At 46.2% G+C, this 25,188-nt stretch overlaps 2 protein-coding genes across 3 annotated transcripts; one reads left to right on the top strand and one right to left on the bottom strand.

Moving 5' to 3' along the window:
* Window positions 1-588: 588 nt before the first annotated feature.
* Window positions 589-14,388, top strand: SLC26A3 (solute carrier family 26 member 3). Its single transcript, XM_072338810.1, has 21 exons — window positions 589-714; window positions 3,951-4,146; window positions 4,674-4,813; window positions 4,917-5,027; window positions 5,112-5,269; window positions 5,857-6,021; window positions 6,374-6,526; window positions 6,903-6,985; window positions 7,891-8,038; window positions 8,166-8,279; window positions 8,385-8,462; window positions 8,867-8,962; window positions 9,216-9,322; window positions 9,478-9,547; window positions 9,636-9,728; window positions 10,302-10,397; window positions 11,240-11,473; window positions 12,218-12,272; window positions 12,654-12,799; window positions 13,539-13,598; window positions 14,091-14,388. The coding sequence occupies exons 2-21, from the start codon at window positions 4,016-4,018 to the stop codon at window positions 14,112-14,114; spliced, it is 2,262 nt and encodes a 753-aa protein (XP_072194911.1). The 5' UTR covers window positions 589-714; window positions 3,951-4,015; the 3' UTR covers window positions 14,115-14,388.
* A 2,907-nt stretch (window positions 14,389-17,295) lies between these two features.
* On the bottom strand, window positions 17,296-24,593 carry CBLL1 (Cbl proto-oncogene like 1). 2 transcript variants are annotated; one of them, XM_072339221.1, is made up of 6 exons: window positions 24,458-24,593; window positions 22,095-22,262; window positions 21,661-21,761; window positions 21,350-21,433; window positions 20,410-20,483; window positions 17,296-19,851 (listed from the first exon to the last, which is right to left on the bottom strand). In XM_072339221.1, exons 1-6 carry the CDS (start codon window positions 24,468-24,470, stop codon window positions 18,810-18,812), a joined length of 1,482 nt encoding a protein of 493 aa, XP_072195322.1. In that variant the 5' UTR covers window positions 24,471-24,593; the 3' UTR covers window positions 17,296-18,809. The 2 variants fall into 2 exon arrangements, with proteins under 2 accessions (XP_072195322.1, XP_072195329.1); XM_072339228.1 differs by having other exon boundaries at window positions 17,302-19,851; window positions 21,661-21,758.
* Between the last annotated feature and the right edge of the window lie 595 nt (window positions 24,594-25,188).

The following is a 25,188-nucleotide window of genomic DNA, read 5'->3' as shown; positions in this document are numbered from 1 at the left end:
TGCAGAGCAGCCCAGCCCAGCTCTCCTGCACCGTGCACACGTCACAGGATGCCACAGCTGCCAGATCCAGCTCTCAAAGCTGTCCCCTGGAAATCCCTGTCCTCACCTCTGGAAATCCCTGCCAAGACTATTCTGGAAAATGGTCTGAGAGTTCCACAGTTGTTCCTGGAAAGACAATGATGAGTCTCTTCGAGAGACAAGGGACGAGAGCTCACAGGGCACACCTTGCCCAGAGCTGCCACGCCAGCAGCCCCATTTCCATACCTCAGGTTGTGCTCTTCCAGAAATGAAGAGGCTCTGACTTCTGGGCTCTGGTCAGCACCTCCCACTGTGCCCAACAGAACCCTGGCAGATGCACAGCCGAGGATTGCAACAGAGTCCTTCTTACTCATCTCTATTTTCCTACATTAATCTCTGCAGTCCAATCAGAAGCAGTTCTCCAAACAAAGTTAAGCAATATCCCAGAGAACTTTAAGAAATGACTCTTATCATCCCTCCTGAGAGTAGACTCAATGGTCAAGGCCACAGTGAAATCTTACTTTTCTTGTAAAAGTTAACCGAAGTTAGTTATTAAAGTGCTGCCAGTATTTAGGGAAGCTCTGAAATGAAGAGCAGCACAAGATACCTGCGCTGCCTCTGAACAATTCAAGGATATCTTCTTCTGTACAATTACTGTGTGGTTTCTTCTGAAGAGGTTCATAGAAAACACATCAGGTAAGATTTTGGCTTCCCAATCAGGATATGGGACAGGTGAAGTAATGCTTATAAACAAAATACTCCCAGCCAAATTGTGTATTTCTTGTAAGATGTGAGAGGTTCCCTTGTGGAATTTGTTCGGATGTTTCAAATGTTTATATTGTGGAGAAATAGAAGTTATAAGTGTATATATAGAGACTAAAAAATGGGGGAAAAATGTTAATATTTAATTGTTCTGCTGAAGTTACCAGATTTTTATGTGCTACTTAGCCAACATTGAGGATAAATTAATAAAAGGGAGAAAGCACGTCTCAGCAATATGACATCAAAACGTGCATTTCCATTGGTTCACAAATGCAGGAGTTCAGCAGGGGAGCTGGACTTCTTAGTGTGAGAAATGGTAATGCCAGCAGTGAGCACAGGATGGGAGGCTGTGTGGAATACAGCTGAACTAGAACCTTACTTCTGGGTTTGCTTTCGGATCTAGTCTTGGTCAGAGGGGAGTGAAAGTTGCTAGTCTGATAGCTGTGCAGCGTGAGCTTGGTGTGTGCCCCTTCTCTCCATGGCTGGATGGGCACACTACACAAGTCATCACAGAAGAACTACGCTGATTAGCATCTCCCACACATGTCCATGAACTTAATGATGAGAGCACTCCAGAAAGGCAATGGGGGACACTCCTTTAGGGGATTTGCAGAGGATGGGATCCTTCACTACACTGCTACTTGCTGCAGTATCCAGGATTTCCCAAAGACATCTCAAATAATGGTGCAAACAGCCATAAAGACGCCCTTACAAAGGGTACCCTACCTTTGTGAATGTAGCTGTAAAGAAAGTGAGAGTGAGGAAGAGGAAAGCAATACAGACTGGTATGGTATGCTGATAGCCTTGGCAGCCCAAGGAAAAAGGGAACAAGATGAGAAAAGCTGGAGGGCAGCCAGCAGCAGTGATCACAGAGCCACAGCAGGTGGGTGCCCAAGGTCTCACCTGCCCTGCCTACTAACAGGTGAAAGGCACCACCCAGCCTACTTGGGGTACTCTCGGGCTTGCTGGGCTAAATTCAGCATGGAGAATGCAATGTGGCAGCACAATCTCCAGAGCAGACCCGTGTCTAAATCCTTCTGATGAGACCCTCCAGGCAATGACCCAGGAATCCTTTTACACGGCTGAGCTAAATACCCAAAGGTAGCCAGGAGGAGGGTCATTGAACTAGGGTTTCTATCAGGAAAGAAAGAAAGACATGAAAAATACTTACACCTTCCACAAGACAAGCATTGATGAAACAAAGGATATTTGGGGCAGAAAATCCAGTGTGAGGAAGGAATCGAGGCTGGGCAAAGGGCAGGGTGACAATCAAAGCATTCATGAAAGCTAAATCAGCTGCTGAGATGGAGAAAAATTGAAATGAAAGAGTAAACCCCACTCTTATTTTTCTGGCTCATAAACATTTCAAAGGGTCCAAATAGTACATCTTATACCCTCCAATGTAATGAACTGTTCAGCAAGTTCCTCTCTGCGATGTGAGGTCTGAAGGGCTGGTATGCAGACTGGGAAACAGAGCAGTTCTACAGTCTTTGACTGACTAAACTTCTTCCTGACAACCTACGTACATCGAGGCTTACCAGAGAAAGAACAAAATGAAGCAAGTTTTTCATTTCAGTGTCATCTGCCTCTGGTTTTGGCACCAAGCAGAGGGAAGGATGATAGTACACAGCTGTAGGGTCAGGATGGGATTTCTCTGGCCAGTCTTAAAAGGCAGGATCAGATGGTAAACATGTTAAACTCATTGCCTAAATATGGAGTCTTTATGTGGAAAAATAGCATATCCACAGAAGACAACACGTATGAGACGTTATTTGGGCTTCTTGATATCCACAGATTTCCCCAGAATAAACTAAGAGGAAATTAAAACTGAATTTTCCTGCGGTAGAACAGTAACAGGCTCTGAGCCCAGTCGAAGCATTGAGCTTCAGGGTGAGATTCACATTTTAATGCAAAAATTGTCACAGATAAAGTTTTCCATCCGTTCATAGCAACACACGCCATCTTGTGCTACTTGGAGTGAGTCCTGTCACACGTCCAAGCATTGTGTCCACAGAAGTAGAAGTTAGATGTACATGTAGGCTGCGTCAGTGCAGTTTAGTCTCCCCACCTGGGTGAGGAAAGGGTGCCCCATTTGCGGCTACCAGCAAGCAGCAAGGCAAGATGGAGCTTTCGTGCTAGGGGAGATAAAACAGAGGAATGCTCTGTTGTCGGTGTCATGAGATGAACAAGAACAAGTCCTGTTGTTCCTGCCTAGGACTGCTACTGCATTAAATATTTCATGGTGATTACGGTGAAGATAAATGTTTTTAGGTGAGTTTAGTATGGGAAGAACATGAGGCACTGAGGGAAACATAACTGAGCACTGTAGACAGTGACAGAGCCCACTAATTGCTGAAAAATACCTGGTGGTACCAACTACAACTGACCTCCCATCTCTGCATGTGCAGCGTAGGAGTCGGAGTCATTCCTGGTGCACAAACACACCAAAGTGGGCTGGAACAAAGCAGAAGGCAATAGTTAGGTCTGACGCTGTAACAGCTGTTTGTGAGCGTGAAGCAGAAGCACAGGGCAGCTGAGGCTGGCAGGGCCCTCTGGCCCATGCGGGGACACCCAGAGCAGGGTTCCCAGTGTCAACAGTGGAGAAGCAGTCCAGACTACCTATGGAAATAAAACTTACAGAGAACTGCAAGTGCAACGATACCGTGCTTTTTACTACTGAGTTCCTCACCGTCCAAGCCTTGCCTCGGAATGCAGGAGAAGATGGCTGAGCCATGCCCGGGCTCTGCCTTTTCCTCTTGGCTTTGTGAAGGCTTCCAGCTCGCAGCCTTCCTGGTTGGGCTCAGTGCTTCTCCCCACACCTCAAAGTGAAACCCTTGGGCATCTGCTTGTTTGTTCCTTAAGAAATCAGTCCCCTTGAGTGAGAGTCATCGGTGACAGACATCTGACTCACAGATAAATAGTCTCAAAATCCATCCAGCCTGCTTGTTGGCTGCATCTTCAGAAAGAAATACTTCATGCTCCAGTGGAACACTGCTCAGCAGTGGGAGGAGAGGGACTAGAGGCGAACTTGGCAAAGTTAAGCGGATGTCTCTCAGGCATCTGTTTTTTGATCTTCAAAGCTGGGAACGCTCAGTTAGGGGTTCAGCCATCCATGCCATGCCTACTCACCTCCTAGTACACACAGAGCTAATCTTGTGATTTCCTTTCAGGTTTTTAATTGACCTTCAACAAAGAGAAACACGCAGCAGTCACCTTCTTCATCCTTTGAGGAGAAATGGTTGAACCTGTAGGCAACCACTATGTTGTCGCCAGACGAGTGTACTCAGAGAATTCATTTGATGAAGAGTATGAGAAATTGCACAGATACCATAAAAACTTCTGGGATCACTTGAAACTATATTTTCGGTAAGATCTAAGAAACAGCCTGGAATGCAGGTATCAGGTAGCGTGAACTTTGATCTGACAGCATTTGTCTCAGATGCCACAAGGCCAATGAAAACTCATTTTTCTAGAGAATTTCAGTTTTGTTTTGTTTTGTTTTGTTTTGTTTTTCCAAAAGAATTTCAGCTGCTGTTGCCCTTATGTCTTCCTGCAGTTGTATCCCAGGCAGCTTGTTTTCTCATAGACACCTGGAGCACAGCCTCACCCCAGTGGGGCCAGAGGAACCCTGCAGGTCATCACATCCCACTGGGAGCCCAGCTGATATCTCAGGTTGCTCAGGGCTGTGTCTGGTCTCTGGTAGCTGCCTTCAATCCTGCCTTCTCATTCCCCCTCTTTTACCCTGCCCATAAGAGAGGTTTGGAGCTCCATGATCTTTAAGGTCCCTTCCAACCTACGCCATGATTCTATGAATACAAGGAATGTGTCCTGACGTGCTGAGACCCAATGGAGACGTTCCACTGACAGAGCTGTATCCCCTTCTGTCTTTACAGTTGTTCCCCACAAAGGGTCAAAAAAGTTGCCCTGCGTATGTTTCCTGTCGTCTCGTGGCTGCCCGCGTACCGCTTCAGGGAGTGGATCCTGAGCGACATCGTCTCTGGCATCAACACGGGGCTGGTGTCAGTGCTGCAAGGTAGCTCCAGTAGCTCCGCTTTGACGCAGCCCATGGCCCAGGAGGGAGGCTGCTGGTCCATCCCCTCACACACCTTGCTGCCCTGCTGTCTCTGCCCCTATAGGTCTTGCATTTGCTTTGCTGGTGAATGTCCCTCCTGGTTATGGACTCTATGCAGCATTTTTCCCAATCCTGGTTTATTTTATCTTCGGTACATCCAGACATATCTCAGTGGGTAAGTGCATGCACAGTGACCACCACCATCACCGATGACCAAGTGCAGTCTTCCCCTATGGGTCTGATGATGCCCTGTGTGCAGGTCCCTTCCCCGTCCTGAGCCTGATGGTGGGAGGCGTTGTCACCAGGCTGGTCCCTGATGGCACTGCTGGAAATGGGACTGCCAACAACACGTCAGCTATAGATGAACAGAGGGTGATGGTAGCTGCATCTGTCACCTTTCTATCCGGGATTTTTCAGGTTGGTAATTAAATAGAATCATAGAAGATCCCAGGTTGGAAGGGACCCATAAGGAACACCAAGTCCATCTCCTGGCTCCACACAGAACCACCCAATATCCATACATACATATCCAATATATGTGTGTGTACCTGCATGTGTATATGCGCTGATATGAATAGCCGGATGGTGACTGGCCTTAAAATAATGTCCTAAGAATGAAGGATTTGGACTTGCCCTCTCAGAAAAAATAAAAAAAGAAAGAAATAGTTCCTTCTACCTTCCTAATACAGAATTCCTAAAATCTCTTCCTAATTTTTATAGTCCATGAAGCATTGGTATCATGTAAAAATACGACAACAGAAAACCTAAGACCGAAGAAGGTATATTTTAGTTTTGAAATAAAAAGAATAGGTTCTAACTGTTGTAGCCCTTGCCTTTATCAGTCATATGTCCCCTGTTCCTAAGCCTCGTGGTTGTGCCTGAAGACACTGTTTTCCTTAATCCCTGATGTAACAGATGTTACTGTTAAATATGGGTCCATTTATTGCAGAGGTTGCTTAAAAGTACGAGTGAATCCCACTGAAGTGTTCTCATTTGCATTTCAGTTGCTTCTGGGACTCCTCCAGTTTGGATTCATAGTCATTTATTTATCGCACTCATTAATCAGTGGCTTCACAACTGCTGCAGCCATCCACGTCCTGGTGTCCCAGATCAAGTTCATGCTTCAATTGCCTGTCCCTGGATTTAATAAACCATTCGGCATCATCTATGTAAGTGCAAACTCTTCAGCATTTGCTAATGTTCGGAAAAAACCTGTGGTATGTACCTGAGTGCCACAAGGCTGGGATAATAGTGCTGGGCATGCCAGCAGCCAAGGAGGAGGAACCCAAGAGAAATACATGAGATGGCTGTTAATATACTGCAGATCCTTACATTTCTCAGATACCAAGTTACACCCTGCTGGGATAGTTAGATAGCATTTAAGAATCATAGAATCATTAGAGTTGGAAGGGACCCTTTGAAGGCCATCTAGTCCAACTGCACTGAAATGAAAAGGGATAGCTACGGCTTGATCAGGGTGCTGTTAGTTGAAAAGCACCACATTTCTCACTGATGTTGCAGACTCTGGAGAGCGTGTTCAGCCAGATCACCGACACCAACATCGCTGACTTGGTCACCTCCCTTCTTGTCTTGCTCATCGTGTTCGTGGTGAAAGAGATAAACGATCGCTACAAAGCAAAGCTGCCTGCCCCTATTCCCATCGAGCTCATTGTGGTAATGACCTCTCCTCTGACTCCATGACCGCTCCATCACCCTGTGGGGAGCAGTGCTTTATGAGGTTGGCACTGTGCTCTGGGCTGCCCTGAGCTGCAGTGGGTGGGAACCTCAATGGAGCAGCCTCACAGCCCACTGCTATTCTTTCCTGCCAAAGGAATGTTCTGAGGTATTCTTTGTGGGATTTATGAGCATGAAACCATCCTATGAAGTGGTTCAGTCATCTGAACACATCATGGATGTGCAGAGCTGGGGCACTGTCCTGCCACTGGGGATGGTGGTTGGATGTATGTGGGAGAGGAAAGGTTTCTTTGTGGTTTCTCCATCTGCTTATTTGAATGTTCCTAATGAAAATGTTTATTTTTTAACCTTTCAGACTGTCTTAGCGGCACTGATTTCCCATTTTGCTAAATTTGAAGAAAAATTTAAAGTAGCTGTCGTGGGAAAACTAGAAGAAGGGTAAGTGGTTTGCTTACAGTCTGCCTGTGGAGCAAGATGTTCTCTCAAGTTTGTCACTGCTAAGTCTGTTCAGTTTATTGACCAAAACTGCCTACTTCATCTTCTTATCCTCACAGGGCCCCCATGTCCACTCCTCTACGACAGTTGAACTAGGTGATCTTATAGTCTTTCCCATCTTTAGTGATTCCACAACTGTACATAGGGAGTATTTATCTACATGTATAGTATATCCATTATACAGACTATATCCAGGTATACCAGAAGTTTGGCATGAAGTCTTAATAAGCACATACTGAAGTAGAGAGGTAGGACAGCAGGCATTTACTCACCTGGGCACTCAGCACCTGTAACCCCTGTGCATTAGTGGATGGGGTTTGCAGAGAAACAGCTATTTCTGCTCAGAACTCTCTGTTCTCCAGATTTCAGTTCACTGGAAACCAAACCAAACCAAACAAACAAACCTGAGAATTTCTCAAAAGCCCCTGAGCCAAGGAGAAGGACGTAGCAAAGATAAAGTACTTAGAAGACAGCCTGAGGCTAACATGGCTTAGTACACATTTGTTTAGCTACCTAAAGTGCTTCAGTGAATTACACAGAGATTTTTTAAATATATGCATAATTGGAATGCAGAACCACGTGTGCACTTTAGACAAGATAAGCTGTGGCTGGTCCTGGCCAAGTAAATGGGAACCACTGAGATATAAGCTGAGATGAGTGCAGATGGAGAGTCCCTGTCCTGATCAAGGATTCCCCCAAGTGTTACAGGTTCAGATTTGCAATTATACATCACACCTCCCCAAAGCACTCAACTAAAGCCATGTGAGTGGGACTGCTGCCCTGCTCACCTGCTCGGCAGGTTATCTCCTTACACATGTCCTTCAAGAGCAGAGTTCTTTGTCTTTCAGATTCCAAGCTCCTGTTGCACCTGATGCAGGCATTATCCAAAAGTGTGTTGGTGATGGCATCTCCATTGCAATTGTTGGATTTGCAGTAGCGTTCTCTGTGGCTAAAGTGTATTCCATCAAGCATGACTACCCAATAGATGGCAACCAGGTAGGGCAAAGACACAGCACTGTATATTTGCTAATGGGAAATAAGTCATTTTAGGAATGCATTGTCTTGAATGCATTTTTGTCTTCAGAAATGCTTTTAAGAACAGCCTCTTTTGGTTTTACCCCAGGAACTAATCGCCTTTGGACTGGGTAATATATTAGGTGGATCGTTCAAAGGATTTGCCTCCAGTACAGCTTTGTCAAGATCAGGTGTGCAGGAGAGCACAGGAGGCAAAACGCAGGTATAGAAGACAACAGATCCTTCCATACAAGGAAGGTCTCTTTCTTCTTTTCTGACTCTAATGCCTTCAGGCACTTATTCATGGTGGAATTGTTCTTTCATGCAGATTGCTGGTATTATCTCTGCTATCATCGTCTTGATTGTCATCTTGGCCATTGGGTTTCTCTTGGCACCATTACAAAAGGTATTCACTGGCTTTACCCTGTGCTTCCTCCTGCTGGAGGACTCACTTGGAGCGTTCATGAACTTTAGAAGAAGACAAAGAGAATTTTTTCAAAACTAGGTTCTTTCTCCAAGATTAAGACCCCACTACATGGGGTCAAAGGGAAGGTGGGTGTCCTACACCAAACATTGTAACACCAGCTTTTAGGTGCCAGAATTGAGTGGGGTTTGCAGCTGCAAGTCAGGTACTTGCTGCACCACAGCTGGGGAGGCTATAGAACAACAGACGGGGTACACCCACCCACAGCAACACCATATCACTGGCAGCTGCACTTTGGCTCTGATTGCATGATGTCTTAAGCCTTAACATTCAACATATGCTTTGTTTGCTTCAGAATTGAGTACATGTTTTGCTCCTCTCAACAGTCAGTCCTTGCATCCTTGGCTCTTGGCAACTTGAAGGGAATGCTCATGCAGTTCAGAGAAGTAGGCGTTCTGTGGAGGAAGGACAAATACGACTGTGTAAGTTGAGTCCCTCAAGCATTCAGGAACAAAGCTCTGTGGAAAAGTCACCCATTGTGTGAATATACTTAACGGTCCTCTTTATTTTCATACGTGCCCTATTTCTCTACATGGGAAGTACAATAGTATGCTCCTTTTTAATCCTGCACCCCTTGCTCACGTTTTCAGCTCAGAGGAAGCTGCTCCCATGCTGGGCTCGTGGTTGGAGTCCCACTCCCTCATGTAACTACTGATGTCCACCCACTCTTTACAGATGATCTGGGTGGTGACCTTCTTGGCGGCTGTCTTCCTGGGCCTGGACATCGGGCTGGCAACAGCTGTGGCGTTCGAACTGCTGACTGTAGTGATCCGCTCCCAGATGTGAGTACTGCTTGGATGTGATGGCACAACATTGCAGGGCCTCCTGTCTTAAATTAACCCTACCACAACCATGCAGCAAACCAAGGACAACCCTGGCTGTCCCTTCCACCAGGTTTCAGCACAGGGCACAAATAGCTGTGTGTGTTTATTTGCAGCCCAAGCTGCACCACTTTGGCAAACGTTGGGAGGAGCAACATCTACAGAAACAGGAAGGATTACACCGATGTAAGCAAACTCCCAGCCCTTTGGTCATCTGCTGCATTCCTGTATCTGTAACAGATGCCATGACCAATACTTTTCCTTCATATGACAGATCTATGAGCCAGAGGGAGTGAAGATCTTCAAATGCTCATCTCCTATCTTCTTTGCTAATATTGAATTCTTCAAAGAGAAACTCATCTCTGCTGTAAGTGACTGGGGCACTCATTATGAACAGAAGAACCATGTGATACGTTAAGGCTGAATACAATTTCTGCATAATCAGTAGTTATGCAGTTAAGCCCTACTACAAAGATACATCTTTCATGAATTACTCAGATGCCATTTTATGGCTATAGTCCCATGCATACCTGCCCAACTCTGAGAAGGAGAGCAGCCTGATGGGTGCTGAATGACACCCTTGGCACCATCTGTAGTAGCAGAGAAAGGCTGGAGAAGCCCTGGTGAGCAGCTGCACAAAAGGCAGCAGGATTTTGGAGAAAATCAGCTCAAAAAGGCATTGCTGAAAAGTTTAAAGATAGTGAAGTTTCAAGATAGTTCAGGAACACAAAACTGTACCTTTCCTAAACAAGCTCTGTGCCTGAGACTTGAAGGCATCGTCATTCATTTGACTAAGGGTATTTGTTCATTTATTTTTTGCGTATGTCATAATTATCAAAGAGATTATGGGTGCTTTCCAGCCTTACCATCACAATTACTTGAGAAGGTACTGGAATTTTTGGCTCCACCTGAAGACCTACTCAAAGTGCTGTTTCTGCAGGTTGGATTCAACCCACTCAGAGTCCTGAGGAAACGCAACAAAGCGCTGAGAAAGATCAGAAAGATGTTGAAGAAAGGAGAGCTGCAAGTGACGCCTGTACGTAGGCTAACAGCACTGGAAATGGGCAGGGTGGGTAGGAAGGGCACAGAACTGGAATTAAGCAGCCAGCTCCCTGGCTCGGGGTGCAGAGGGAGGCTTACAGACTCCTGTCCTGACTGGACATGCCATTGCCAGTCACCGCTTTGAGGGAAAAGCACATGAGTACATGACTTAAAACTAAAAGGGATTTAGATTGGATATTAGGAAGAAATTCTTTACTCAGATGGTGATGCTCAGAGGAGCTGTGGGTACCCCATTCCTGGAGGTGCTCAGGGCTGGCTGGCTGGGGCCCTCAGTCCTGATCTGGGAAGGGATGTCTCTGTCCAAGGCAGAGGTTGGGGCTGGGTGGGCTTTAAGGTCCCTCCCAACCCAAGCCATTCTATGATTTCAAAGAAAGGATATTAAATGGCTCCCACAGACAAAAATCTTGCATGCTTCTTGTTGACCTGTTCCAAAACTACTGAATCAAAGTGTATCTGAACACTGACTTCGGGGAAGATTAAATTCTTCTGGAAAAGATGATCATTAATGGATTCCGATGATGATTAAATGATTGGTTACTGAGAAGTCAACATTTGGAAGCTCCTCCAAATGAGGGAGGGGCAGAATTTTTCCAGTGTAAAATGCAGGTGCTCCATCTCACAGGTACTGAGGGACATGGGTTAGTATGGTGATGATGGGTTGACAATTGGGCTAGATGATATTAGTGGTCTTTTCCAACCTTAATGATTGTATGATTCTATGTCAGCCTCGCATTGTTACCACCCTCATTCTTCCTTACAATGCACTTCCAACCCAGACAAAAGCATTAACTGTGGTAGTTGCTTTTGCTTTCACAGAAAGGTTTGATATGCATGGCTCACCATACACAGGAGTCGGATGATGAATTAGACAACAACAGGATGGAGGAACTGGACCAGCCCACTGACATGGCAGACTTGCCCATTCAGATCAACTGGGATGCTGAACTGCCCCCTGGTATTGTTGTGCCCCGGGTCGACATCCACAGCATTGTGCTGGACTTCTCAGCAGTGTCCTTCCTTGATTTTTCTGCTATGAGAGTCCTCCAAAAGGTAGTTCTAACTGACGAGACAGACGGTGATCACACTAAAGAAAAACATACAACTGTGATGTGCTGCATAGAGGTATTTCTATATGGACAGGAAAGGCAGTGGCAACCTTTGAGTTTATGTGAATTCAGAACTACAATTTCCATAGAAAATGATTTAGCAATTAATTTCCTTGGAATTAGAGCACTGGGAAGCTTTACAGAAATACATGTATGAAATACGACTCTAAACGTGGGGTTGGGAGCAGGAATACCATGGTTTCATTTCTGTTCCTGCTCTCACTTTCCAGGGCAGCCTTCAGCACAGCAATCAGGACATCGTTTCCCAACAGCAATAGCTAAGGATAGCTACTTAGATCCACATTACATGGACAAATCTATATCCATGGGAGCTAAATGTTCACCAAGTACAATGGGAAAAGTACTTTTGCTTGAATTCCTAGTTAGAAAAGTTTCCTCAGAAGCTTTTGGAGTCTCAGTTTCATATAATTCTCATACAGTTCATGAAAGATCATCTTTTTCATTGGGTGCAATGCATTTAATACTGCCCCATTTCAAAGGGAACACTTCTCCCTGTCTACAGCCATTGGAGAGTCTATTCTTCCTCCAGGTGCAGCGAAGTTCAACATTAGAATTGCTTGCTATTATTAAAAATACAATCAGTATCTTAAATTGCTCTGGCTAATCTTAATGGCTGCTATCAGCAGAATTATCAGTTTCTAAATGATGTCTGTTTCCGGTTTAACAGACTTTGAAAGAGTTTGTCCGGATCGATATTGACATTTACATTGCAGGGGCACACGGTGAGTACTTGTGTTTCCATCAGCCTTTCCATGGCCACTCCATTCCCAATAACTCTTCCTGCCTTGCCCTGCTGTCTTCCCATTGCCCTGAGAGGGGCTGGGAGATCCCCCAGCTCTACCTCCCCATCCTAGGTAACAACAGCTTCATCTCCCACCACGCTCCAGTTCCCTTCTGCATCGCCCCAAGCAAGGCAGTGCCAATGGGGCTGGCATCCCACTCTCCATGTTGGCATAGAGAAACTTATCTGCTGTAGTCAATAAAACTGGGCTCCTTACCAGACAGCACTGTTTATTCCATGGACACATGAAGGATACATTATTCTATTGGCACTGCCAGGACCTCTGCTGGAAACCTTATCCTTGGATTTTGTTCCCCTGCAGAGGGATTCCTGGAGAAGCTGGAGAGATGTGCTTTTTTTGATGAGGAGATCAAGCCATCCATGTTCTTCCTCACCATCCATGACGCAGTTTTACACATTTTGCTGAAGAAGGACATAGCCAGCTCCCCAAAATTAAAGCCTGTTGAGGTAATGCTACAGTTTTCATCTTTTTCTGCTTCAGTGCTTTCACATTACCCACAGAATCACAGGATTGTAGGGGTTGGAAGGGACCTCTAGAGATCATCAAGTCCAACCCCCCTGCCAAAGCAGGCTCCCTACACCATGTTGCACAGGTAGGCGTCCAGGCAGGTCTTGAATATCTCCAGAGAAGGAGACTCCACCACCTCCCTGGGCAGCCTGTTCCAGTGCTCCGTCACCCTCACTGTAAAGAAGTTCTTGCGCACATTTGTGCGGAACTTCCTGTGCTGAAGTTTCAGCCCATTTCCCCTAGTCCTGTCCCCACGCACTACTGAAAACAGACCAGTCTTGCCACTATGGTTCCCACACTTCAGGTATTTATAAACCTGGATCAAGTCCCCTCTCAGCCTTCTTTTCTCAAGGCTAAATATATAGACCAGTAATATACAATTTTATATTGAATTAAATAACAAAGATGTTCCAGTTACTTCTCAATATAACTAATCTTTGACGCTCCAGTGAGCGTCCACAGGCACCCAACAGCACTCTGTGTATCCAGCCATACGTGCTATGCTGTGTGTATATTCAGAAAGTTAAAAGGATTAAAATTCAGCTGCCTCTGATAAACTGGGAGAGGCCAAAAAAAGGAGTGAATTACTCCCAATGGAGACAGGCTGGCTGTGGGTTTTCCTGGAGGGGGCTCCAAGGGCATCTGTTTCCTAACTCCAAACTCATATGCCCATTGCAGAAGGGAAGCAACAACTGTATCATCACTACCAGCAATGGACTGCGCAGTCGGGAGAGCACGGTAAGCCTCCTGCCTCCCCCAGTGCCACTCCAGCGCCACTCCAGCCTCGGGTGGGTAGGTCATGTGGTCACCAAAAGCTGCTTGCAGATCCCAAACACATCTTCATCGCTGAGCCCCTGTGTCAGCCCAGGGCAGAAAGCACCCAGATGATTTATTGGTGCCAGTTGACTTGAGGCAAACAACTACGGGAGTAAGAAGTGCAGGGCTCTGCTGGCAGGAGTGGTCTGCAGAGAGAAGGCTTCCTTCACGGGTCTCCATGGAGCCTCTGGTGCACTGCCCATATGGCAGAGATCCATCATTAGTCCCATTCCTACAAATGGCACAAGAAGGGAGACTGGAGGTGTGTGGGCAGGAGGTGTGAAAGGTGTCAGACAGCAGCCTTCATGCAAACGCTTTGGAGCAGTCAGCTTACATGCCACTCACCAGTGAGTCCCTACCCTGAATATCCCTTACCTAGGGTGACACTGATTTCCTTTCTTTCCCCCCCTACAGATTCCTGTGGAAACGAAATTTTAGCTTTAATTTGCTAAATATAATATCCTCCAGCAACACACCACCACTTCCAGAACATGAAGGCACACACGGTGATGTGCATGAAGAGCGATAGATGTTTTCATCTACCTTAAGGATTTACTACAGACGATTATGTTCCAAATTTTGGAATGGTTTTGTTAGTGTCTCTGTATATATAGAGATGTATTTATGTACATACACAAAGGCTGAAATCACCTGGATTTTCTATTTCATACCTTGCTGACAACCTACTCACAGTTAAAGCAGCAAGTAGCATTGGCCCTATTTGCATATACTTGTACATATATCCACATTATTCTGACAGTTTGTAGACAACCTGTACAGTTACAAAAGAACACGCGACTATCTGAAGTCCTTTAATTTATAGTCTAGTAGTTGGGAGTGACATATCTTCAGCCTGTATATAATTTGTATATAGCCTTCTCGATGGTTTACACAACACCTGCTTGACTGAGTCATTAAACTTATTTTCAGCACACGACCACAGACATAGTGTATGAACACAGTGACTGCTGCGTCTGCTGCAAAACATGAAGATAGCTCAGTAAAGATGTACAGCATATTCAGATCCAAACACAACTCGTCTATTTGCTTTGGGATGCTACGAACTTATGTTCACGTATGGCAACTCTCCATTGCTGGCTGCATTTGTCAGTACCCCAGGAAGGCAGCTCATCATCAGCCCGATCTCCTGCTGTAAACACAAAGTCTACAGTGGTTTGAAGAGACAAAAATCCAGACTCATCTGAAGAAACCTGCAGTGAAACCAGCCTAGGAGGTAACATTAAAGCGAGGTAGCTCCAAATACAACAGGAAGATAATACAAAAGTGGGGAGGCTCTGAATACCAAAAGAGGGGACTGTGAAGACTGAGGTCAGAATGTCACTCAATTGCCTTTCCAACACAGCCTTCAAAGAGACATAGACTGCACCAGAACAGGGCTTGTCTTCTGGCTGAATGAGACAGTAACGCACCTGAGCAGCGTGCTCAGGGGAAGCACTGTTACCAAGTAAAGATGACTTAGCAGTGGCTAAGAACTGTCTGTAGCACTGCTGAGTAGAACACAGTGAAAGCGCAACTTGTGTGACACCAGCAATTCCTTTAGAAACGCAGTCAAGACAAAACCAAACGTAGCTTTGCATTCCCTGCATACAGCACCGGAACTTGGAGAATCAGACAGAAAGCTCAGACTCACTTTCTATACATTCAATATTAAGTTGCAATTCCACTGTAGCCCCCAGTTTCTAAGGTACGGTATGACTTTCCTATGCAAATATGCATATTTTTTGTCAGCAATGCCACAGTGCATCCAGAGTGAAGCAGTGCAGCACCTGACATGAGTTTAGCAGAGCACTGTAAGGAGAGAGGTGTGTTCAGATGCGATCCTGAGAGAAGGCAATTGCTAAGGCTGGCACCTGGAAGCATCTGGCCCTGCACAAAAGCCAGACAGGCTCTCTCAATTGCGGTGTGGGCAAACTCTGATATGAAATAAACACCAGCTCCTTCCACCTCATTTTTTAACAAACGGAGTTCAACGCTCCTTAAAGAGCAGTAAGTGAAAAGGAGAAAACCCCCTACAGAACGGATGTCTAACTCTCTTGGATTGTATCTAGAACAGATACTGCGTTTCATTTTCATTTCTTAAAAGGGAAAATACTACATGACACACGTTTGCACCAACCTTTATGTTAACAGCACTCTCAAAAAACAAAGCCAAACCAAAAACCAAAGCATGTGGCCACATAATTAAGAGCGTTTATAAATTGCGCATGGGTGCAAACAACCCTTTAAGTAAAATTAGAGACAACTGAAGAGAAATTCTAAGGAAGCATCTGAACCACTGATGGCTTCAGGCCGTCTCTGGTGTTCTTTACGTTATTCTGCGGTGAACACAACCAACAAACTCTTCATTCCCCACACAGGCATTATCAAACTGCCCTACAATAGCTAACACGTTTTAAGCGCCATCAGAGGTGCCGCAGAACCAAAGATCTGCTTGGTAACACTGCAGAAGTGAGACTGCTGCCACTGACAGAAATATTCCATACAAAACCAACACAATCACAATGTTTGCCATGTTTTCCTTAAGGAAAGCACCACTCGGAAACCAGAGGACTTCAAGGTACGTCTCAGCACTTCTAAGGCCTTTAGTCATACGACAGAACACCACATATGCAACTCCTGAACCTCAAGTGGAAACCAATGGGTATTCTGAAAAAGAATTGCCCCAAAAACCACACAGAAAGATTGTTAACATAACATTTCAACCCGTGCCGAAATCTTTGTACATGTGAAAGTATCAGCAGTCCCTGTAGCTCTTATAGGGAACCTTAAGGCTTCAAGACGTAAATACAAGACAGATGTAGGCTTTCCAATGCGAGCAGCACACCAAAGTTTGACTCAAGGCCAAATCCTCCTGCAGGAGATGACTGTTCAGTAAGTTCTCAAAGACTTTCAATGCACCAAACAACTCCGGGTGTCCCACTGATTTCTGGGGGTAACAATTCAGTCCTATTTTGGGGTCGCCTTTGCCTCAAATATAAACAAAGCCCCAAATTCTCACACAATTTCTGCAGTGATACACACTTACCTCTTGCGCTTTCTGATGAAGGCCAGCTGTTCTCCTTCGCCAACTGAACTACCTCAGCATTTTCATAGAAGAGCTCGGACCCAGGTAGGAAACCTCCATCTGTTTCACAATAAGACAGCGTAGTATCTAGCAAAAACACACAACGCCGTTCATTTCAAGAGTGCTGAAACATTCCTCCTGCTTTTTACGAGTTACTGAAACAAAATAAAGCTGGCAGCCATTTCCCCCTATAGACCTGCTGAAGCATGCAATCTTCAGCCAGCTGCATCCCGCAGGACACTACCGCAGCCAGCCTCTTCTTTGCTTGTTTTATTTAAAACGATTTAGTTCTCAAGGTTAAAAGCCCGTGTCATGGTTTTATGATTTTTTTGTTAACTTTGTGTTCAATGACACTTACTGCCATCTGCACGCCCCAGAATTTACTTGCACGTCCCTAAAGCTGTGCCATGCTGTTGTATTTCTTTGAAGGGTCGTCCAAAAGACTTTGCCTGTGATCACAAAGAAACCTACAGAAGTCAAAAACAGAGCAAAACTAAAGACCAGTCGCTCAAGTAATTAAAAATACACACTTTACACACAAAATTATGGATGCTGTATTGCCAGAGTCCTTTGATAAAGAAAACTTGACCAAACGAATCGCAAGATGCAGGTTTTGAAGATGACTATGCTTAAAAGACCAAACAAAACCACAACACTGGATTTCCTCATCTAGAAGCACCACTGCTAACAATGTGGCATTTGGGAGAAAAGCAAAGACAAAACCAATCCAAAACCCCCCCAAAAAAGCAGAACCAACCCAAAGGTTCAGCACAACATTGATTGGAAATGCAGAGATAAGCACTTCTAAAGTCTGTACATTCTATCGGTTGGGCTCAGATTCCAACTGCAGTGACAGAGAACATTTACATCTCAGAGTTATTATATCCCAGCGTGCTTATAAAAACAAATATGGGGCCAAAACAGCCCTCAGAGCCTGCATACGTCACCATCTTTAAACCAAACCACCTACTGACTGTCCAATTCAACCAGTATCGCAAAATGGAAACAGATAAAAGGACATGACACTTTTGTTGTTATTTTTTATATCTACATAAGGGATTTCAGGCCCTTTATTTCCTGCATCCAAACGGGAAGTGCTCCTACTACACATACAGCATGAAGTGACTGAGGTTAACACTTCACCAGAACTAACCTGCTTCCCTCACAGACCTGGCGAGTCCATTCTCCGCTCCTTTCATACCAACAGAACCACAGCGAAACTAAATGGTTTGAATTGAACACCAGTGAGGAGTGTTTGTGAACAAAATCTTCTGCAACAAATCTAGCTGAAAACAAAAACCAAACACCAGAAACAAGCAGATCCACTCTATGTCCACATTACAATATAGCTACATTTCTGATCTCATCTTGGTTTTGATATAGAATGAATGTTAAAAACAACTAAGAAAAAATCCTTACCACCTGAAATGCAGCATTCACGTGCCTGCTTCCTACTGCCATAAACTCACCATAGCCTGAATTCATTTGAAGCAACAGCACATATTAGTAAGAAATACTAAAGCTTCCTAACTACTTCATTGTACTTCCCATGTGGGAAATGTTAAGAGCCGAAACAGCGTGCAGGAACCGTGTCTGTGTTAACTCCACATAAAAACCCACCACTTTTACAACCATAGTTCAATTTAATTATTGTACACAGGTTAACAAAAATGTATCACAAGTGAAAACTAAACATCGGATTTAAACAAAAACAATATTCAGAATGGTACAACACATGTTCATTTTCTCCAGAAAGTGATATTACAAGTGTTCACCTTAGGACAATTAGCCACACTATAGACAGAAGTTCAGTTAAAATGCAACTGTGGTCTACTAAGCCATTTATTTTAGCACTACAGAATATTTGAAGTCAGAGTCCTACAGCCAAGGCTTAAAAATCATTAAAGATTCAAACCCCAAAACGTCTTACAGTCAAAACGACAGTATTAAAAAAACAAAACAAAACAACCCCCATATAATTAATTAAAAGGCTGCTGTATATAGTTTTATCCTCTTCATAGCACTCTCTACTCATACAATTGCTCAGATCACTGGTAATAGGGTCTGTATCTGGCTTGATCGGGGTGGTGAGGTCCAGCAAGAGGGGCCTGAGCAGGAGGCCCCTGCATCCTTGGAGGGGGAGGCGGCCCTCTGGGAGCTGGCCAAATCCCTGGACTCATGCCCCCCGGCTGTGTGAAAGGGGGACTAAGAGTTCCTTGATCTTCACTGAACTGTGGCAAAGAGTTAGGGTTATAGTGATGGGGAGGGGGGGCACTGACATTTACAGGAGGGCCTCCGTGCTGAGGAGGGGGAGGTCCCGGAGGAGGATGATTCATATACGGCGGCATCTGGGCAATGATATGTCCAGGCGGCGGGGTTATCGGAGGAGGAGCAGAGGTCATTGGTGGCGGAGGAGCCTGGCTATACACCATGTGAGGAGTGCCTGCCGCCTGGGGAGGATGCTGCAGAGGATGGCTTATTGGAGGAGGCGGAGGGGGAGGTGGCGCATAATGTTGCTGCGGAGGCATAATATGGTGCGGGTGTGTTACCACTGGCTGGCCCTGATACTCGGGATGATGATGAGCAGGTGCTGGGGCAGGTGGCGGTGGTTCTCGAGCACCTGAATTGGAATCATCCTGGATAGGGACGGTTATTAAGTTGCTGTGTTTCCTCGTCGAGATGCGGAAGGTGTCCTGACTGACCGGGCGAGGCGGCGGCGGAGCCATGGACATCTCGGCAGGAGGAGGGCGGATGTCCTCATGCGGTTGGTTGTAATGCTCGTGTGGCACGTGCTGTAAGGGAGGCGGCGGCATCATGATGTGCTGCTTCGGCGGAATGTGGCTCATGTGATGCTTCTCAGGTGGCATTATGAAACGCTCCGGGATCTCTGCAGGCGGAGGGGCAATGGGAGGATGCACGGGTTCAAGAGGAGGACGAGTCACAGGCTTTCCAGCTCTCATATGGCGGTGGTTGATGTGAGCCTGTAAGTCTCTCTGTGACAGATAAGTTCTCTTGCACCCTTGGACTATACTACACATGAAGAGAGACCCTCGCACACACTGCTCGATGCGCTGGACAGGTTCATTACAGCTAAATTAGAAGAGAACATTGGTTTATTGCCATCATATGGAATGTGATCTGCAGGGCCCTTTCCCCCCCCACCCCCCCGTTGTTTTTGACTGTTTTTTGATAATTATCAAAATTAGAACCAACATTTTACCTCCACTGCAGCAATAGAAAACATCTGTTTGATTTTCAAGTCAAACAAACTTGCAAGGCTCCAAATACAACAAGAGAGCAACATCAGAATTTCATAGGCTGGAAATTTAGACATAGCACCACCCTTCATCAAAAATCCCTTTTATGTGTTGGTACTTATCAAGAGTCACACTTGGTAACTAAACAGCTTTTGTTCCTTTCAAACTGTAGCAATTACAGGTTATCTACACAAACTCGTAAACAAGGAGGTAAACGCCAATCTCTTACCATTTGTTAACTGCGGGATGTGAAGCTGTATTCAGTGGTGCATGAAGGAGCACTCTGCTACTTCTACCACATGTACACAGAACCGTGCTCATACAGCATCTGAATTAAGGTTATTAAGTGTCCCTCTTCCATTTCCCTTAAAAAAGTCTAAAGGGAACTTACCCAGGACACATCTTGTCTCCCTTCTTCTCATGTAGTATAGCACAGTCATAGCAGAAAACATGCTTGCAAGGTATCTAGAGGAAAAAAAAATGGCTCTGTTAGACAACATGCATCATTTTGCACCACACGATGCCTCCACCCTGTACACAATTACTAACAGAAGTACTGAAGTTACGTATGAAGCAGTTATTTAAGAATGTTCCTAGCAGTTTGCAGCATCTTTGAAACAGAAACTTTCAAAACCAGTCTAAGCTGAGTTTAGTTCTTGGAAAGGCAAGGGCTTGGGATTCTCTGGTGGTTTGGTTTAGAGTGTGTGTGGTTGGCTGGTTTGTGGAACTTGTTTTGTCTTTTAAAGAGCTGGCAAACATTTTAATTCTGCTGCAACACAATCAGCAAACCTTTACAGATGCTGCACATACAATCTAATTACACTTGCCTGCAAACAGGGAATGTCTTAAAAGCATCAACAGTCATCAAATCAGATCCCCAAGCTTGTTATATCACACTCGGAAATCTAAGCTCATCTCAGGGATTTTGTTATGCTAGTTGTTGAAAAGAACATTGTGCTTACTTACTTCATTACAAAATGTCCACTGACATAAAGAGTATTATTAAAGCTAAGTGGTGCAAGGCTGAAAGCACACTAAAAACTTGTAAGACTTTTGTTGGTATTTTGGGGGAAGGGATTGTGTTTGTTTTAAAGCTCTTGATTTTAGCATTTTCAAGCTTACTTTATTAAATCAAGGGGCAAAGCAAACTCAGCAAGTCGGGCAGAACATCGCCGTCCAGCAGTGAAGGCCCTGTTTCCATCTCAACGCTGTTCTGCCATTTAATCAGAGGTTTGCTGAAATCACCACCCTCTGGAGGCCCCATGGAGACACAGTAACAACTGTTACCTACAGGGACACAGTGGCTGCCTCTTCCCAAGAGTCCCACTCACCATGCGCCCATACATTTTGATGGGCAATCCGCACTTATCACAGAAATGGACGGGCGTATCATCCTTCTCTCCCAGCAAGTTTATCTAGAAGAACAGAGAAAGAGAACCATTACTAAAGCTTCTCATTGCAGTCATCACCTACCCACCCTTTCTGAATTACCAGACTGAAGCAAGACCACCGCAAAGATGAAACTGTACTTTTGGTACATCAAAAGTAATGCAAGCGCCTTTATCCTAGTAGATACTTCTTAAAATAACCTTCAGTTTGGTATGATTCACAAAGTTCCACCGTTTGCCATCCAGGACTTTACCTTATAGTCCCAAAAAATGGGTCCGGGGAATCTCCTTTGATTTCCAAACATTTCACCTCCTTTGCATTCGTATCGCTCCTCTTCATTAAAATCAAATTCTTCTGTGGAAAGAGGAAAGACAGACACAAGGCAACACCACTTCCCTGACTGACACCGGCTGCTATTAAGTGCATGCACCATCATATATTGAAAATATCAAGACAGGCAGCAACACTCCCGGTCTGCTGGGCCATTCTGCAGAAAGCTACAATCAAAACAGTGTCAATTTGTTTGGGCAATTGGCATCATTTATTCCTTACAGAGCAGCAGAACCTGGAAACTTAAACAGGCTGTGCAGCTGGAAAGAACCTTGGATTCCAACACTGACCAAAGCCTTCAGCAGCGCTGCAGAATGCACTGCCTCACTGCGGGGTGAGTTGCTTGTAGCAATTTACCTTCATCCCCAGCTTGTGTCTTTGCAGGCATCCTGTTCATAGCTCTGGGAGCCCGAGGAGCAGGTTTGGTTTTATTGGTCTGCTTTGAGATCAGCTTTATTGGGATTCTTCTGCGAACATCAAGCCCACCCAATGACGCTGAACTATTTGTTCCTTGCAAATCATTGTCTGTGGAAGAAAAGGAAATTCTGTCATTTCTTAGTTACAAAAGAGTTTCTGAAGGTGCTAAGTATTAACAGAATGGTTCGAAGAAACATGATTTTCAAAGGTTTATTTCTTCTGCAACCCAGGTCACAAAAGAGATTTTTCTAAGATCATCGTTTTTAAAACTAACTGAAAATAAACTTCTCTTAAAGACAGATAAATAAAGCTAGTCTGTCCTTTTTCCATAGCATTTCCATAGCATCATTTTCCCATAGGCATTAACTGCATAACTGCTCCTACAGCAGCATGAACAGTACTGAGGAGTCAGCTCTTGGTATGAGCACGACAGCACAGAACTCCTGCTGAGAAAACATTTTAACGACTTCTATAAATTCATTTTTAAACAAACTGAAAGGAAATTCAGTTTCCATCTTTGCTCTTAGAATCACAGAACAGCTTGGGTTGGAAGGGACCTCGAGAATCATCAAACTCCAACCCCCCCAACCACAGGCAGGGCCACCAACCTCCACATTTAATACCAGACCAGGCTGCCCAGGGCTCCATCCAACCTGGACTTGAGCACCTCCAGGGATGGAGCATCCATAACCTCCCTAGGCAGCCTGTTCCACCCTTTGCACCTGGATGTATCACTTACAAGTTCAGCATAAAGTATCACAAAAATATTGGTGCCTAGATGTCACAAAACCATGACACTAGAGCACGAAGCATCCTTGCTAAAGATCACCATTCCTCTCTACAGAGCGCTTTGGCCAGATTTAAGACTGGCACCAAAGGAAACAAGGATATGCCCAAAACAGGCACTGAGAGACAACCACTGAGAGCAAAGTGCTGCCGAGGACTCGTGCACATCCCAATTTCTCCAGCTTTCAGCAAGTCTGCCTCAACCTACCACAAAAATAAAATCACATCCTTCACAAACCAACCCAGCTCACTTCCATTTTAATAGGAGCATGAATAGACAAAGCAGCACGTTCAGTCAGCCCTTTGCAACAAAGGCTCAGACTTCCACAAAACCCATTATTAGACCAATGTTCAGATGCCTTTAAGTCTGCATCCCTATAGAAAGGAGATGGACAGGTACGTAAGCTCACAAATAACCCAGAAGGCAAATTCCGTTCTGAAACAAAACTGACACACAGCTCAGTGACAGCTCTGCAATACCTGGACATTGAGACAGGGCCCCATTAGGGCACCGTGCACAACACCTGGTGTAAACTCTGTGCCTCAAAGCTCGCAGCTTCCCTCTGCAACAGCATTTGAAGGGAAAACAAGAAAACAAAGGAAATGGGGGGGCTTGCTAGGAACTGCAATTAAGTTTCAAATCAGGATGTGCCTTCACAGTCACTTTGCTTCAGTATTACGAGTCCCCATATTTTCAGATCCATTCATCAGACAGCACCTGTTTTCTTCTGATCACTCCCCGGGCTGCTCTGCCTCACAGCAAACAGGACACTGCCCTACAGGCCACACAAGTCCTACAGACCTCGGTCCATTTGCAAGCACGGATAAGTGCAGCAAACACAAAGTCAGAACTCAGCACACCGCTCGCTCCATTGCGCTGCCCAGCGGGAGCAGCTCAGTTCTGACCCTGCCCAGAGGATGCCCACAGCCCTGACACCAAACCCAGCGGGCAGAACTCGCTCCTACTTGCTCCTGCCTGCTTCCAGAAGGTCTGTGGATGCACACCCAGCCGGGTTACACCCCTAAACGAGTACAGCAGATGTACCCAAATCTTTTGGCTTGGAGCGGATGTAAGCAGAAGCGCTGTGCTCCCCTAGGCGGTCATCTTTCGGAGCTCCTCTGTTTGCTCGAGCGTTTTAGGCTTCCTTACAATCCATAACCGGGGCACAAACCCGAACCCTGACGCATTTACAGCGCGAGCTTTAATAAGGGAAAAACAAGAGCAGCAGCAGCAGCAGCAGGAAGCGGCGCGGGTTTATCCGCCAGCAGCGCGCGGAGCAGCGCAGCGCCGCAGCCCAACGGAGCGCGGATCGGCCGGCCGCGTTCGCTGGGGGAGGGGACGGCGGGCTCGGCGCTCAGGGCACAGACCAGGCCTCGCTCCCAGGGCCGCCCCGCGCCCCGCCGCGCTCCCGAGCACCGGGCCGAGCCGCCCTCCGCCCCGCGCCGCCCTCCAGCCCGGCACAGCCGCTCCCCGTCCGGCGCTGCGTCCCGGCGGCCCCCGCCTCAGCCCTCCTCACCATTGTGGTCCATGGCGCGGCGCGGGGCGCTGTGGGAGAGGAAGGGCGCGGCCGGAAGCGGAAGGTAACGGGGAGCGGGCGGGGAGAGCGCCAAAAAGGATCGCCGGTGGCGCCGCGGCCCCGCGCCGGCAGCGCGCTGTGGGCATGGCGGACACCGCGGGCAGCGCGCCGGTAGCGCCGGTAGCGCCGATAGGCAGCGCGGGGCTGCCCGATCCCGGCACCTCCCGCGGGCTGGGCCAGGAAGGGAAGGGAAGGGCGACGGCGGCCGAGCCGCGGGAGCTGCCGGGATGGCTGCGGGAGGACCGCGGCTCCCTGGGGGGTGTAGTGCCGCCCGCCCCGCGCATGCGCGCTGCTCACAGCAGTGAGTGCGGGCGGCTGCAATATGGCGGCGGTGGAGCTGCGGACGGGCCGTGCTCGGCCTGCTGGCTGTCCGTGCTGTCCGTCCCTGCTGTCCAGTTTATTTCCATGCGATGACAAATCCACTAAGATTTAATGCAGTGCACGAAGGGTTTTTTCAGTACGCACAGCTTTTATTTTCGAGTCGGTGGATACAACGGCCTTCAATACGCAGCTTTGTAAAAGGGTCATAAAATGCGTCTCCAAGTGTAGTACCTGATAATGCAAAGGCTATAGTAATACATACAGAAACGCCACCTCAGGCTTTGTGTGGAACTCTAACATTCAGAACAGGTCAAATACTTCGTACCAGTTAAATTGAGGACATTGCCATA

The sequence above is a fragment of the Excalfactoria chinensis genome, chromosome 1 (genome assembly GCF_039878825.1).
Source record: "Excalfactoria chinensis isolate bCotChi1 chromosome 1, bCotChi1.hap2, whole genome shotgun sequence".
NCBI lineage: Eukaryota > Metazoa > Chordata > Aves > Galliformes > Phasianidae > Excalfactoria > Excalfactoria chinensis.
This window is presented reverse-complemented; position numbering and strand designations above follow the sequence as displayed.

Coding starts and splice junctions, on each gene's coding strand:
- SLC26A3 (XM_072338810.1), top strand. CDS start 4,016: ATGGTTGAACCTGTAGGCAACCACTATGTTGTCGCCAGACGAGTGTAC. Junction 4,814..4,916: donor GCTGGTGTCAGTGCTGCAAG/GTAGCTCCAGTA, acceptor CTGCCCCTATAG/GTCTTGCATTTGCTTTGCTG. Junction 8,963..9,215: donor GGAAGGACAAATACGACTGT/GTAAGTTGAGTC, acceptor CACTCTTTACAG/ATGATCTGGGTGGTGACCTT.
- CBLL1 (XM_072339221.1), bottom strand. Junction 21,762..22,094: donor GACACAAGCTGGGGATGAAG/GTAAATTGCTAC, acceptor CTCTTTCCACAG/AAGAATTTGATTTTAATGAA. Junction 21,434..21,660: donor CCATTTTTTGGGACTATAAG/GTAAAGTCCTGG, acceptor CTGTTCTTCTAG/ATAAACTTGCTGGGAGAGAA.